Source organism: Argiope bruennichi, chromosome 3 (assembly GCF_947563725.1).
Source record: "Argiope bruennichi chromosome 3, qqArgBrue1.1, whole genome shotgun sequence".
Lineage (NCBI taxonomy): Eukaryota > Metazoa > Arthropoda > Arachnida > Araneae > Araneidae > Argiope > Argiope bruennichi.
Window position 1 is genome coordinate 137,128,019 of NC_079153.1, and position 17,137 is coordinate 137,145,155.

Here is a 17,137-nt window from a genome sequence, read left to right on the forward strand (position 1 = left end):
CATTTAACTACCCTAAAGCGCCTGAAGCAGGCGCCTATCGAACAGGGCGATATCGGGCTGTCAGGGCTTATAGCGTTAAATATCTCGTTGGAATCAATTATATTTTCTTTGGAATATTTCTTCGGAATATTATATTTCTTTGGAATATTTTTTCCGAAAGTTGTAATTAGTATTAATCATTTTCAATTACTGATGTTTAAACGTATCTTAGGGTAATTTTAATGATTAATGCATTAATAGTATCGAGTTAGAGTGTAGGAAGTTATCCATACTTATTACATTTCAGTGAAAGATATGTCAAATCTTATATTAGTATTTTCAATATCCATTAAAAAGTGTTTCAGTATTGCTAATGAAGAAAGATAACTGATTCATAAATCAAATAAGGAAGTAACCTAATAGAAAATGCAAATAATTATTTAAAAAATAAAGAGATAATTGATAAAATTAAAGAGAAACAGTAGGCAGATAATTATGATACAGTGTTAAAATCATTATGTGTGTTTATTGGATCTTTGCAGCTTTAAATGTTCAAATATTAATTGTGCGGCATTGTGCAGTCATTTGTATCATTGCTCTTGCGAAGAACTGCAGCAACTTGTGTAAGCACATACATAAAATTCATTTAATGTCTTTGAAACCAAATATGTACACAACTGATGATTTTCATAAATTTGATGAAATAAAATGTTACAATTTATTCTGAAATTTTAAGTGAAAAATTAAATCCCAACGTGTTATCTACCGAGAAGTGCAGATCAAAGGAGGCAGAGTTTAAAAAGTTATATTCGGAAATATTAGAATTTATAGAAATTCCTCAGATTAAAGAAATCATGTAAAATAATATAGTTAGTTGTTTGAATAATTTAGTAGCTGGTATGCGTGGGGTTTAGAATCTTAAAAAATAATCCGGCTTCTGTTGCATCTCATGAAAAAATTAATCCTCAGATTAAGTCCTAAGATCATAGAAAAAGAAAGGAACTGCTCGGCCCATGAAAATTGCAATAAGAAGCAAAAATTAAATGAAGGGCTTCTTGATGAACCTAATAATCTTTTTGAGCAAGAGGCAGATATAAAATCCTTTAATGTTAAAAATTCTGAATGTGTTAATCTTGATGTGTTTCATAGATTTAATAAGTTTAATGTCACTAATCCTACTGCTACAGTATTAACTAATCAATAATATTGATCTTTCATTTTATATGTTAAAATCTTTAGATCCATATGTTACTGTCAAAGAAGAAAATTATCTTAAATCAATATCATCAAAGGTTGGCTATACGATTCAGTTATTGATGCATTTAATTTTGTTAACTAAGTTAATCTAGTTAACTAGAAGATTCACAAATTTCAAAGCTATAGAATCTTTACACTCTCTTTTGATTTTTAATCAAAAAAACATGCTTCAATTTCCTTTGATTCGAGAAATAGCAAATTTTGATTTTCTTATAATTCCTGTAAATTTAAATTCCTATTGGACATTAATTATAGCTGATTTGAAGAATAAAGTATTTGAATATTTTGACCCATTTTGTAATAAGCCAGATAAGGATACCTCAACATTAATAAACTGTTGGTGTATAGTATTAAATTATTCGCTCGATTTAAATAGCCACTGGCAGATTGTTTTTCCACGTCATGTAAAACAAATAGATGATTTTAATTGTGGTGTGTATATTAGTTACTATGTGTATGAAAAATTAAACAACTTATCATTGACTGAAAATTTCAATATTGTTGCTTTTAGAGCATTAATGTTTGTACAAATCACTGCAAGCTTAAATTTTTAGTACGTGAGCCTCATAGAGCTCCGAACATCCATCTTTTTCTCTCTTGGCCCCGTCTCTCCCGCCGTACTCCTTCTCCACACTCTTCCCTTCAGTTCGTTTTCTGGTTCTAATCATCCGCAGCGCTCTCACACGCCGCCCCTAAGAGAAAAACTGGTCTTCAAACGGCAAAAGTTTTTCTCTGATTCCTTTGGATAAAGTTAATAACATATAAGGAAAAATAACTAAACGAAATAAGAACATCTCATCCACATATTGAAATAACAATGAATGCTCCGAATATATATATATGAAAAATAATTAAACGAAATATGAACATAGCATACATATATTAAATAAAAATGAATACATATATTGAAAATAATTAAACACAATAAGAATATAGCGTACATATGTTGAAATAAAAATTGAACAAAACATGCAGTAACACAATGGATATTGAGAACTAATTTTAACAAGAAAAAGAACTAATGTTTAGTTTGTAGACGAGATAAAGCATCAGCGTCTTTGTTTAAGATTCCAGGACGATGAGTAATTTTGTAACTCCATCGTCGCAAATCCAATGCCCACCTAGTTAATTTAGGGCTTTTTGGAGTTTTTTCAATTAAGTATTTTAATGGATTATGATCAGTTACGATTTCTACCGTAGTTCCATGCAACCATTTATCAATTTTTTTAAATCCAAACCAAATGGCATAAGCTTCCTTTTCAATGGTTGACCAATTTTTTTGAGTTTTGTTAAATTTTTGGCCTACAAATGCGATGGGTTTATAATTTCCCTTTTCATCTTTTTGGGTTAGACAACAACCAACTGCATAGTCAGAAGCGTCTGAGTGAATTTCGAAAGGTTTACCAAAATCAGGGGCATTTAACGCTGTCGCCTCACATAAAGCTTTCTTCAATCTAAAAAACGATTCTTCTTCGCGTTTTCCCCAATTTACATCTCCTGATTTTTTCCCTTTGGTTAATTCAATTAGAGGGGTTGCGATTTCCGCATAATTAAGAATATATGATCGATAAAACCCCATTAGTCCTAACACAGATCTTACTTCCTTTTTCGTCTTTGGCCTTTCTAGTCGTTTTATTGCCGCAATTTTTTCCTCGTCTGGTGCATGCTTACCTCCTCCTATCTTATGGCCTAAAAATTGTAGTTCTCGGGCCGCGAAAGTGCATTTTTTAAATTTTACAGAAAACCCTGTCTTTTCTAATTCCTGCAATACCTTTCTCAGATGAATTAAATGTTCGCTCCATGTTTTCGAGTACACTATTATATCGTCAATGTAAGCTTGAGCATAACTAGAATGGTTTCGAAGAACACTATTCATTATTTTTTGGAATGTACCCGATGCTCCCGATAGACCAAAAGGCATAACCTTCCACTGATATACTCCGTTATGAGTAGAAAAAGCTGTTAAAATTTTGTTCTCATCATTCATTTTAATTTGGTAATATCCCTTTAGCAAATCTAGACAAGATAACCATTGAGCCATCCCCGCAGTAAAAACTAATTCTTGTGTATCTTTCATGGGGTAATTAGGAATTTTTGTTACAGCATTAAGGGCTCTATAGTCAATACACATTCGAATGGATGCGTCCTTCTTTGCCACACATACTATAGGATATGTAATGTCTGCATTCGAAGGTTCAATCAAGTGTAAGTCCAACAGTTCTTTCACTTGTATGTCCACCTCTGCTCTATAAGACATTGGAACACTGTAGGAATGCGATTTCCGTCTAGTAATATTGGGCAAAAGTTCAATCACGTGCTCCCCGATTGCAACTGGTTGCACTGGTCTTTTGAATAAGGGTTCAAATTCTTTTAATAATGTCTCCAATTCTGCTTGCTGCGTAGTTGATAAGTCAGGTGAGGCTACGGATTTTACTTCCTGCCAAAAGGAGCCTTCTTTCAATGGAGTATTTTCGATGTCACCAAATTCCTCCTCGCCTTGAAATATGACGTTCACACTTCCGGAGCTAGCAATAAATTCTCTCATTTTATTTTGATGCACATGCCTCAGACTACTATCAGGCATCTTCACTAAAAATGAATGTTCATTCTTTCGTGATTCGATGGTACATGGACCTTGCCATCTAGCTAAAAGCTTGTTTCTAGAATCAGGTAATAGAACAATTACCTTGTCTCCTGGATTAAAGACTTTCTTCGTAGATCTCAAATTGTAATAACGAGCCATTATTTCTTGCTGTACTGTTGAAATCAATTTTGCTTTCTCAGCTGCGTTTTCTAACTGCTTCTTAAGCTTTTTCATGTAAAGAGGTACTGGAGTAGTATCCAACGGCAAACCCTCTTCATCTGCCACCCAAGTGTTCCTCAGAATAGATAAGGGTCCTTCTGGTTTTCGTCCATATAACAACTGAAAAGATGCTACGCCGGTCGTGCTGTTGGGGACTTCTCGATAGGCTTACAAAATGAATGGTATTTTTGTATGCCATGTACGTGGCTCTTCCAAAATGACATGATGTAGCATGTGCTTTAACGTCTGATTAAATCTTTCTACCTGCCCATTCGACTCTGGATGCAATGGTGCCGAAAATCTTGGGCTGGATCCCATTCTTTTTTCAAACTCTTGTGTCAAACTAGCATTGAAATTAGTCCCATTGTCTGATGCTATTATATTAGGCACACCTGTCCGCATGAAGATGGTTAACAGTGCTTCACATGTAGCTTTGGCAGTTAAACTGGTCAGTGGTACTGCCTCAGCCCATCTCGTGTGTTGATCAACTAGACATAATATATATCTGTGACCTTTTGCACTCGGCGGATCTATAGGTCCAATGATGTCGATGTTTACCACTTGGAACGGCAATTCTGGTCTTGCCACAGGAGTAATTGGTACTCTGTCCTTTTGATTTATTCGCCTTGTCAACTGACACTCTTTGCACTGTTGACAAAAAGCTCTGACATCTTTGGATATTCCCTGCCAGTAAAAAGAATACCTTATTCTTTCAGCAGTTTTTCTTGCGCCCATGTGACCTCCAAATACCGAACAGTGAGCTAAATTTAGAACTTCAAGTCTACGCTTCTTAGGAAAAACTAGCTGAGCAACGGACTCCCCTAAAACTTTTTTCTTTGTGAAACAAAAATTTATTATGGAAATAATATCCTCCGGACTTTCCATTTGCACATTTTCTAGCATATTCCAAATCTGGACAACCCACTTGATCTTTAAGAAATTCGTCCGACCTTGATAGTTCTTTAGCATTCTTTTCTGAATTTTCCACAGAGAATGCCCTTATTTCTTCACTTCCCAAGACTGGGTTGTCATCACTTGTTTCATCGACGACTTCTCTATCTTTAATTGCCTTCGGTTCCAAGTTCTTTTCGGAAATATCAACGAAATAATTTTCTTGAACACCCTGCAACTTGTCCCTTATTTCTGGGGGCAACAGTATATCATCCACCAGAGTAGGAGCAACTGCACACAACACTTCTTGGTGAATCATGTTCCCGTCTTTGCCAACGATGACACCCATTGGAATATTGACAAGAGAACATTTCTCTGCTGGACCAAAAATGCCTTTTATATAAATTGAAGCCTTATCTTCAACAGGAAAATCAGTCAATATATCTCTTCTGACTACAGTTATTTCAGTGCCAGAATCAATTAAAGCTGTTGCAGGCTTTCCATTCACACTTATACGTATCTTTTCTAGATTACAAAGACCTTTATCAAGAGAAGGTCGTCTGTGAGACATCACTTTAGCCACTACTGCCGTTTCCTTAGTTACCGGTTCTGGGTCCACGACAGTTCTGTGAACATTTGCCTTTCTTCTACTATCTTGATCTGAGTTCGTCTTTAAAAGTTTGGGACAGAACTTCTTTACGTGACCATCCACTCCACAGAAATAGCAGGTAAACATTGGACGGTTTTTCGGTTCGTATCTATTCCGTGTGAAACCTTTATCTTGCTTCATCTGTTTAGGACTATTATTATAGTCTCTGTTATCACGGCTAAAGGCGTTATTTCTAACATTTACTTGTTGATGTGCCTTAGGATTTGGATTCGACGGTCTCCGATAAGTTTTTCGAATCCACTCTAGCTTGTCTGCTAAATCTTGGGGTTTGACTAATGTCCCCCAATACGTCAACAAAATGGTCACGAACCTCTTGTGGAACTCTCTTCTTTACTTGATCCGCAATGATCAAATCTTTCAGTCCCTCCAAATCTGTGACATTCAAAGCACTTATCCAGCCTTGAAAGTAATTTGTAACTTCATAAATGAAATCTTTCCAACTCTTCTCTGGATTTCTTTGGTGCTGAACAAATTTCTGCCGAAAACCTTCAGCATTCTTAAACTTCTTCATCAAGATTTCCTTCACATGTTCAAAATTAAAAAATTCTTCTTCTGGAATTCTTGCTATCAGTTCCACTATCTCTGCAGGCATGAGAGGTATTAAACATGACACCCAGTTTTCCTCATCAATTTTCAACCTCTTGACTTGTCTCTCAAACAATGACATATATAAGACAATGTCACATTCTTTTTCGTCGAATTTTGGCATGAACTTAGAAATTTCAATCTGCGGATTGATATGAAATTGTCCACCACTAGCTGAACTAGCATTAGATGCAGCCATTCCTGCTTCTATTTTTTTCTTTTCCAATTCAAATTCCATCTCTCGCTTTCTTGCTTCCATCTCCATCTGCAATTTCAACTCATTCTCTTTCTTTGTTGTTTCCATCTGCAATTTCAATTCTTGTTCCTTTCTTGTAGAGATTATTGTTTCTAGTAAAATTTTGACAAATTCTTCTTCATAGACCTGACTGCCAGTAATTAATGATTTCAGCCCATATACTGTCATATCAGATTTCGGTTCCTCCCCCATTTCAGTTGCCAACACTACAAGATCACACTTGATACCCTTTGCCAAAAACGCCATTATGAAATAATAATTCTGACCCGAAAATAGAAATTTACCCTGTTTCTTTTAAGCTATACAATTTTTTTTTAAACGCGCAACAAGAATTATGTTACTGCGGAGATACTCTTTACAATATTGAAAAAAAATATTCAAATGAAAATATAGTAAAATAATAATAATTGCTAACAATATTATCTTGATAATTTTTAAATTCATAAAACTTATTTTAACAATCTAAAATGCAAGTGCATGTTCCAAACAATTTCTGTTTTATTTGAAAACATTTCTTAAAATATTAAACATAAAATGGTTTATGCACTTGCGACACACTTTTTATAATGTAACACAAATTAACTTTTAACAACTTTTGTTGTCGTTCTATTTCACAACAATAAAATATAATCTCTAATACAACACTCACTTCATACTTATGTCAATAAAAAAGAAAATGCAAAAGTAATAAATCTTCCATTAATAAAGATCATTCATATTAAAATATTAAACCAGAATTATTTGTTTGAGCTATAGTCAAATGTTACGAAACAATAACTGAAAGAATTTAGTACATAAACAATCATAAAATGAAGACAGTATTAGAATGCTTTCCCGAATAACAGCAAATAGTATTAATTCTAAGAAATATCCTTTTAATAAAAAGAAAACACAAATGGCATAAATTAGATGATTAAAAAAAACCCATAAATCTACTCTTTCCTTTTACTTATTTCTTTTTTTTAACTGCCGTCAACAGGATTCATAAAACAAGAATGATTTATCCAGAACACCGGAAATACGTATATCAATTAGAAAAGCATTATTTTTAAAATATCTTTCGTTCGGAATCGAAACGAAAGTTTTACTGGTAATTGTTTTTCAACTAGAATACAGAATTATCAAGCACAAAATTCAATTAAACATATCACTTATTTACTAGAATACAGAATTATCAAGCATAAAATTCAATTAAACATATCACTTATTTAAGACAACAATCAAAATAAATTTTTAATGTCCAGAATATCTGAAAAAAGAACATAAATATCAAAACAAGTGAAACAAAAACTCGTAGAGCTTATTATTGTATTTTCCAAGAATTAATTCGTTGCAATGTTTATGGAACAATTACTTTATTATATATTTAAAAAAATATATCAAAAGAACACCAGTTTTATTCTTATAAAAATAAAGAATTTATTATAAAATGATATACAATTATTTATGACAGCATTCACCCTTTCAAAACGAAACGATAGCGTCAACAATTGTTCAGCTCATTTCTTGATAGAAATAAATTTTTAACACAGCCTGTTTTAGTTTTATTTCTCTAAAAGGTACAATAATCAACTTTCTTTCTTTCTTTTTTTTTTTTTTACTCTCTTTATTTTACTGACTTAAACTATATTTAATCATCGTAACCACTGACGCGGTATTATAACTGACGTAACAAATAAAATGGCAAGTTCCTGGCGGAACAAAGTATAAACTATAATAAATTAATACTTATTTGTGCTGTAAAGATATATTAAAAACATGTTAGAAGGTGACATAACATGCAGAAATTAGAAATCTGGATATCACTGGCGTGATACAACAACTTATATTCCTGACGGAACAAAATCACTGACGTGATACAACAAATTATATTCCTGACGGAACAAAACTATATCTTTACATGCGCACCAAATCAGTAAACATTTAGCTTACCTGAGTTCCTTTACCTACTGCCGTAACTTCCCTCATCACATACCTGGATTCGGTGGGTTACCTCGATTTCCTTCTGGATTAAAAGAAAAAATAATAGACACCTTCATTAATCCAGATCCCGTTCGCTGCCACCAAGATGTCGGCGCTGCCGAGCGTTTTAAAATTTTATTTCTCATCAGAAAAATTAATAATGCAAAGACTGCCCTTTTAGTAAGTAAATGTAAACGAAAATAATTGGTATGACACCATATTTAAATTTTTTGACAACATTTAATTGACGTAGGACGAAACATAACACACAAGAACACTATTACAAAATTTAGTACGTGAACCTCATAGAGCTCCGAACATCCATCTTTTTCTCTCTTGGCCCCGTCTCTCCCGCCGTACTCCTTCTCCACACTCTTCCCTTCAGTTCGTTTTCTGGTTCTAATCATCCGCAGCGCCGTCACAAATGGTGCATTGATGTGAGAATGGAGAACTCAACTTCCTAGTAAGTATATGGAATTTAAATCTGTAATATAAATTAAAAGATTATGATGCGAATTCTAGATATTGAAGTGTGTGCTTTTTTATGTGCTTGAAGGGTTGTAAAAATTGTTTTCATGTTGTTACATGCAATATTAAAAATCCCATTTTTTTTATTTTGTCTTCGAATAAAGGAATAACATTCCCAATGGTTGGGCTTGTCTAGATATTTTCTGGCTTTCTCTTAAGCTTTTAACTTTTAGGAAAGTTCCTTTTAAGTATTTTAGATTCAGCTGAAGTAATCAATTCTGCATTGATATTGAAATGGAGCACTAATTTTCATGAATGTTCAAGAACCTTTCTAAATGTGGGAAGCTTTATTTAATGTAAGCTGAAATGCAAATTTTTTGAGTAATCGGAAATGAAAATTCAATTAAAGTGGTTTTCATTTGCATCTGAAATAATTAATAATTAACAGCCAACTTAAAAGCCGTATTCACTTTATCTTATTTCTACAGCTTTTTTTGTTGTTATTGTTGTCTTTGTTTTTGGCAATAACATTTAAATATTACAACAACCAAAAATAATTGTTTTCAATTTTCAGTGAGTTTTTAAATAATTTAAACATGTATTTCAATAATATGTTTGTATACATACATACAAACACAAGACATATAACATGCAAAAATGCATTATGCTTGTATGAAGAAAAAAAAATGATCTTTCAATGTTTTGCTATCATATTAACAAAAGCTCAAATTAATAGACTACAAAAAAACTAAAACTAATAGGCTCCCAAAAAAAACTAAAACTAGGAAAATGTAATTCTTAACACGTATCTATGAAATAAAATCTATGAAATAATTTTAATAATATGTAAATATATAATATATTAAATGAAAAAAAAATGTTTACTTTAACTCAAACGATAGTAATATATTATAAAAGAACCAATAAAAAAACAGAAATGTATTTTTGTGATTATTTGAGGTGTTTTTTTTTAATTTAAAATCTAAAGAATACTTTATTTAAAAATTTGTATCAGTATATGTTTTGTTACTTGAAGTATACAAGGAAAATTGACAAAAAATCATTACTAATCTTCAAATTATGTTATCAATTTCAAAAGCATTACTCAAAAATATGCAAATATTAAAAATGATATTGCTTTATTAATAAGATTCTTTACTTTTAATATTTGTTTATTTCTGTATAATGTAATTAAATTTATATGTGCTGTACTAATCTGATGGCATGGAATAAGAAAGTTAAAATATTTAGAAAAAACTTCTGCATGCATTCTAAGAAATGTGATTTAATTTCAGAAAATATATTCTCATAAACACATCTATCAAAAATTGCCTTGTACAAATGTTTATAATAATAACATAAAATTTTAATAAAATCACAAAGAAAGAGACTACATATATTTACATGCTCATTACTTTATAATTTTCTTTCAACACTCAGGACGAGAAATCCTATTAAATAATATAGAACATTATTATTAATAACAATTTTCATGTATGGCAAAAACTGTGTTAGTGATAATGATTAGAATAATTTTATTTGCATTGTATACCATTTTTGATGAGAATTTTTAGAAGTATGCAAGTATACATTTATCATACAAGTTTGTGAATTCTGTTATTGAATGGTTTTAGAAATTTGAGTGTAAAAATGTGAACAAATTATTCATTTTTAAGCCATCACATATCTTATTCCTCAAAACAACAGTCTGAGCCACAGTAAGTATGTTAATGGTCCAGTAGCCATAACAGTATATAATAAAATTATAAATAATACATTTTTACTGTAATTTTTAAAATTCATAATTAAACTCTTTAACAGATCAATTTCAGTAGAAACTGAATGGTATCAAAAATATACAGGGGGAAAAACATTTTAAGGCTAAGAGTTGTATATGGAACAAGTTTAAGGATTTAAAATCCTTGGAATTATAGTTTTATTCATTTCTTGAAATTTTTTCCATTGATATAGAATGTGTATTTAGCATACAGATATGAAAAAAGAAATATAAAATTATTTCCCTTTTTTGAAATAATTATAGATATGAGCAATTATTTTCTCGTGACATGAAATAAGTTCACTCGTGACATGAAATAAGTTCAGATGCATAATTACTGATATTCACATTGTATCATTTTGAAATTAATACTATTGATAACATATTTCCTGAAATAGGAATGAGGGTAATGGAAGATTCCTGGTGCAAAGAAGAAAGCATTCATATCAGTCTGCCTTTCTTCTTTTATATGACATTTTTGAAAAAGGCCAACATCTTCAGAAAGAAAAAGATTTTCTTTCTTTTATTTTTTTGTATAAACTTTGTTTAAAATGAATGTGATATCTTTGCTATAAAGAATGATGAATTTATGAAAGAGTTAATAACTTTAAAATGGAATTGGAACAAGATTTTGTATAAATATTTAAAATAAATTATTGAATCCATGAATTAAGAATCTTTTTAATTAAATAAATGTTGGTTTGGTGATACCAATAATTTGATGCCACCTAATTGATACTGATAATTTAATATCAGCTAATTAAATATTTCATTGTTTTTTTATTATGTACAAGTTAAAATTTTTGAATGTTGATTCCAAAGAGATATTTAAAAACTATAAACCCAGGCAGCCCGATATCACCCTTTTCGATAGGCGCCTGCTTCATACGCTTTGGGGCAATTAAATGACTTTAAAGTAGCTCTCGTCGAGAAATGCATTTCTCCCCTTAAACTCATTTAACCGCCCCAAAGTGCCCTGTCGGAAGCAGCGACATCGGGCTGTAAGGGCTCATAGAGTAAAAGCAGATTGTAAGTAAAACTGGTAATGCAAAATATCATATGGGCATATATATTGTAAATAAAGTATTGGGCCCAAAATTTTTAAAAATCTGTTTCCGTAAGGGAAAAATTCCGTGATACAAACACTACCCAATTTAAATTGTTGCGACTTAACTTATTGAATTTATATGTATGTTAACGTAAAGACAGATAGTTAGTTTCCTGATGGTTCTAAATATGATACGTATCTATATTTTAGATGCTAAATCACATTTTATCTATCTAGCTTTTTATGTTTTGAAATTATCGTATTCACCTGTACCTTCCAATGAAATCAATGTCATTTCCATTCAATTCTAGATTTTAATGTTATAGTAATACTTTTTATTATTTCAGCCATTTTATAAGTTTTCAGGCATTTAGTGACTGTACTAAACACATTTATTTTCGTACATATTCATTGCTATTTATTTTAATTAGAAAAAAATTTCCAAAATAATAACTAATCAAGTTCAATACATTGTCATGCACTGAGTTACATACTGAGTATCACATCACATCTTCTTTCATTTTCGTAGCTCTATTTTTATAAAATTGGCGGAAAAATGACGGAATATCAGTATTTTTTATTACTTTATTACTTAATAAACAAAATTTTTCTACGCCTTCGGTTTACTGACTGAAATTTTTCAAAACCAAAGATGAGAAAATTAAGAAAATTTGCAAATTTTATCTTCATAACCTGTCAAATGGAAAGTGAAATTTTTTTTTCTGAAGAGACAAATATTTGCATGAAAGTCAATTTAAAGTATTAATATAAAGTCTTATCATTGGTTTTCAAGAATTACGATTTCTTCAAATTTCCACATCGAGATATTTTATTGTAATTCGAGGAATTTTGTCGATCTTCACTCTAATATTCATACTAATCAAAATATTTTTTGAAATCGCAATATTAAAAAATCGTAGCTAAGTTTAATGTTAACAGAAATAGTCTTCCTGAAACTTTTTTGTATACTGTCTAATAATGATGTTATCATCCCTCCACCTACCACAAAAATGGACCTTAATAAAGGTCGTAAACATCACGAGTATTCAAATTTTTATTTTCAGAGTCCCGTAAATGAAAGTCATGTGGTTCTTGATATAGCTATGCAAACTGCTAATGTATTTAAGGAAAGGTTTCTTCTGGTTTTCGATTGGAACCCGAATCCCAAATATAATAGAAAAACAGGATTCCAATTTTTGTAACAAAATTACCTACCAAATTTCATTTATTTTGATTTAAGTTACCTCATTTAGATATTATTTAAAATATTGTTACGAACCTATAATATTGCTACCCGGCACGAATAGTCATCGTAAGAAAGACCGTTGTACGATCGGTCCTGTACGTGGTGAGATCAATGAACTTAGAGCTTGGCGACAGACTTGGCGAGCATTTGGCGGCTTGGCGATAAATTTGGCGAGTTTGGCGACTAAATGGATAGTACCGGAAAGTTCGAGAACTTTCAAGATCCATCCACTAACAACCGAGATGCAGCCAGGTACGACCTGATTGGTCAGAAGATTCTAGCCCCGCCTCCAGGAACTATAAAAGACGGGCACTCAGAAGCTACAAGGTTTTTTTTTTTTTTTTTTTTTTTGTAGGGGTTTTTTTTTTTTTTTTTTTTTTAGCGCTCGCTGAGTGAAGACGTGTTTCGCCTGAGCTCCGTTCGTACTGCCACTCCCTGAGCATCCCGCTACGCGCAAGCTGCCCGACTCGTCCTTGTCAGGATCAGTGTTGGAAGGGCAGAGAATGATGAACATCGAGAACGCTGAGTTCCCGCTAATGGATACTTCTCCCAGTCTCCAAACCTCCTCGGATATACTGGCCAAGACCACTCCACCCGTTCAACATTTCACCGACGCCAACTCCATTTGTGATGAGTTAAGGAAGTGCTCCGCTGACATCAAAGCCAAAAAGAAAAATATCCAACACCTGCAGGCCATGATGGCGTCCGGCACCGAGAACCCAGAGTTAAAAGTGCTCGCAACGTTGGAAAAGACCCTACACCAGCAGCTGGAGGACCTGCAAAAAAGGGTGAGTGACTTTGGAACTTGTCCTCTAGTTAATTGCATGCATCATACCCCCCAAAACCAGCCCAACTTAATCAAAACTAAAAGACCTAGAACTGAAACTGTAAATTCTAAGAATGTTAAAAATCTCAAAACTGCAAATAAAAGCCTAAAATCCAACGTAGATCAAAAAATCAAAATTTCAGACAATGATGAGTTCAGATTCCCACCCAAAAGATTAACTGCCAAAATTGTCACTAAAACCCAGGATAATGACAACGATTTGGTTTTAAGTGAAAACACTTATCAAAATCTAGAGAACCTAGAAATAGATGAGGAAATAGAAGAAACAAAAATAGTAACTCCCAGGCGCCCTCCGATAATGCTTAAACGAACAGAAAAATTCATTGATGATCTAAAACTGATAAATGACAAATGTTTTCCAGTAGAAAGCAAACTTGGAGGTCCTTATATAAAAATCTTCGTTAATAGTGATGATGAGCATCGTAAACTAACAAAATTCCTAAAAGACAATAACCTCGACTACTTTGTGATAACACCCAGATCTAGCCGCCCCATTAAAGTTGTTATAAGAGGTCTCCCCAACAATATCCCAACCCAGACAATCAAAGAAGCTCTGGAAATTGATTGCAATTTTAAAATTGAAAAAGTAGCCCAACTAACCCGATTTAGAACAAAAGAACCACTTCCTCTCTTCCAAGTTACTTTACCCAATATCGACATTAACAAAAGTATATGGAATCTAAATTTCCTACTCTACTTAAGAGTAAAAATAGAAAAATTTGTCAGGAAAACAGGTAGCATTCAATGCTTTAATTGTAACTATTGGCACCATAGTGCAGCATCCTGCCACATGAAACCAAGATGTATAAAATGCGGTGGTGAACACCACAAAGACCAATGCACTACGCCACCAGAAAAACCTGTATGTATAAATTGTGGGAAAGAGCATTATGCTTCATACCGTGGGTATGAAAAATTCCCCAAGTTCCAAAGATTTACTAAAACACTTACCAAAAACAGTTATGTAAACCCAAATATCTCATATGCAAAAATAGTGAATAATGAACCTTTACAAGCTGAACTACCCCCGCCAGGAAAAATGACCCCCGAAGATACAGAAAATAATGTCCACGCTCAAGTCTATTTCCCCAAGGACAACGTATCTGAACTTGAAGACATGAAATATGTGATTAACGAATTCAGAGCACTATTTAACGGTTGTGACATTAGCAGCATTGCTAGGCAACTCAGAAATGCTAACAACCATATAGATAAACTATCAATATTAATCAAATTCATGCCCATATTCAGCGAAGCCAACACTGTATAATCTTATGATCCCTGGCCTCAATATCATGTTTTGGAATGCAAATGGACTCAAAAATAAAATGTTTGATCTCCGAACTTTTGTCGACGAGAATGAACCTGACTTAATCCTCCTTCAGGAAACAAAACTAAAAAACAGCTACACCCCCTATCTACCGAATTATTTATTTTACAGACAGGATGGCCCACAAAACCCCCTTTGCGGTGGAACTGGAATTTTTGTAAAAAGAAACATCAAACATGAAGAAATCTACATCCCCAACCTTAACTGCATTGAAACCACAATAGTCAAAATAACGCCTCAAAACCGACCCCAAATAACAATCGCTTCAATTTACATTCCCTGCCGTGTAAACACTATTTTCACCAGAGACCTGGAGAAAATAATAAACCTCTCTGACAGCGTTATTATGTGTGGCGACACAAATGCACACCACACCAACTGGTCCTGTAAGAGAATCTCTAGCACTGGAAAAACTCTTCGAAAATTTGCATATGACAAAAATCTAGAAATTATCGCCCCATCCACACCTACTAGATTCGGCCCGAATTCGGCCACCACCATAGACCTCGCTATCACTAAAAACTTTTCATACAACCATGAAATAGCTTCAATTTCAGATCTCCCCTCAGATCACAACCCAGTGATAATCAAATTCAACTTCAATATCACACCCCTAATCATAAATAGAAATAATGTCACAACAGACTGGATAAACTACAAAAAATTTCTCAGCACTAACGTCCCATTCAATATCCCAAAAATTGAAAATACTGAAACCCTGGAAAATGAAATAGTCAAATTAACAAAAAATATTACCCTGGCATACAACAATAGCTCAAGACCCCTCAAATACCATGACAAATTATACCTCCCTCCAAACATAAGAGACCTAAAAACAGAAAGAAATAGAACAAAAAAGATCTGGCAAAGAAATAGAGACCCAGCCTCAAAATCTCAGTACAACAAAGCCCAGGAAAAATTTCGCTTTGCGGTCCTAGAATACAATAGAAGCATATACATCCATCAAAACGAAATGCTCAACCCCCAAGATAACTCGTTATATAGAGCAACCAAAAAACTCAAACGGAAAAGAACGAACATCCCCCAACTAACTGACCCAGTCACCAAACTTCTAGCACACACAGATGCTGAAAAAGCTGAGCTAATTGCAAACCAGCTGGAAGAGCAATTCAACCCAAATAATCTTAGTGATCCAAGCACAGAAAGCATTGTTGAGAGATCAATAGCAGCATACGAGCTCAAAAACCTTGACACAAACTACCTCAAAGTAATGCCATCGGAAATAGTTCAATTCATCAAGAAAATAAAAATTAACAAAGCCCCAGGTCCCGATGCAATAACCAACAAGATGCTCAAAAAACTACCTGACAATATCATTATCAAACTAACCCTCTTAGTAAACGAAATCCTAAAGCTCAGATACTTCCCCAAATGCTGGAAAATTGCGAGAGTTATCCCTATACTTAAACCTGGAAAAGAGCCCTCCCTGCCAGTCAACTACAGACCAATTTCCCTACTCCCAACCCTCAGCAAACTAACTGAAAAAATAATCCTCACAAGATACTTAACACACAGTAAAGAACTTGGCATCTCAATCCCACAGCAATTTGGCTTCACGGAGAAACTCTCCACCACTCATCAATTACTCCGCATGATAGAATTCCTTCATGAAGGCAGGAAAAACAAAAAACCAACAGCAGCCATATTCTTGGACATAGCAAAAGCATTCGATAAAGTTTGGATCCCAGGCCTAATACATAAATTAATTGCTTACAATTTCCCCAAAACAATAGTTGACATAATTAAATCTTACCTCACGGACCGATATTTCACAGTGCAAGTTAACCAGACGGACTCAACAAAAAGAAAACTCAGAGCCGGGGTACCCCAAGGCGGAATTCTGGCACCTGTCATATTCCTACTCTATCTGAATGATATACCCCAACAAAAAGACATCATGATAAGTCTCTATGCAGACGATACTGCAATTCTCTCCCAAGGCAAAAACCCTCAGCAAACAATCATCCCCCTACAAAATTACATTAATAATCTCGAAA

General features: G+C 33.2%; 1 protein-coding gene across 1 annotated transcript; it reads right to left on the bottom strand.

The window, feature by feature from the left end:
- Positions 1–2,254: 2,254 nt before the first annotated feature.
- On the bottom strand, positions 2,255–5,720 carry LOC129962990 (uncharacterized). The gene is made up of 4 exons (XM_056076993.1): positions 4,965–5,720; positions 4,284–4,873; positions 3,267–4,184; positions 2,255–2,357 (listed from the first exon to the last, which is right to left on the bottom strand). The coding sequence occupies exons 1-4, from the start codon at positions 5,718–5,720 to the stop codon at positions 2,255–2,257; spliced, it is 2,367 nt and encodes a 788-aa protein (XP_055932968.1).
- Between the last annotated feature and the right edge of the window lie 11,417 nt (positions 5,721–17,137).

Coding starts and splice junctions, on each gene's coding strand:
- LOC129962990 (XM_056076993.1), bottom strand. CDS start 5,720: ATGAAGCAAGATAAAGGTTTCACACGGAATAGATACGAACCGAAAAAC. Junction 4,874..4,964: donor ACGAATTTCTTAAAGATCAA/GTGGGTTGTCCA, acceptor TGTTTCACAAAG/AAAAAAGTTTTAGGGGAGTC. Junction 4,185..4,283: donor GTAGAAAGATTTAATCAGAC/GTTAAAGCACAT, acceptor AGTCCCCAACAG/CACGACCGGCGTAGCATCTT.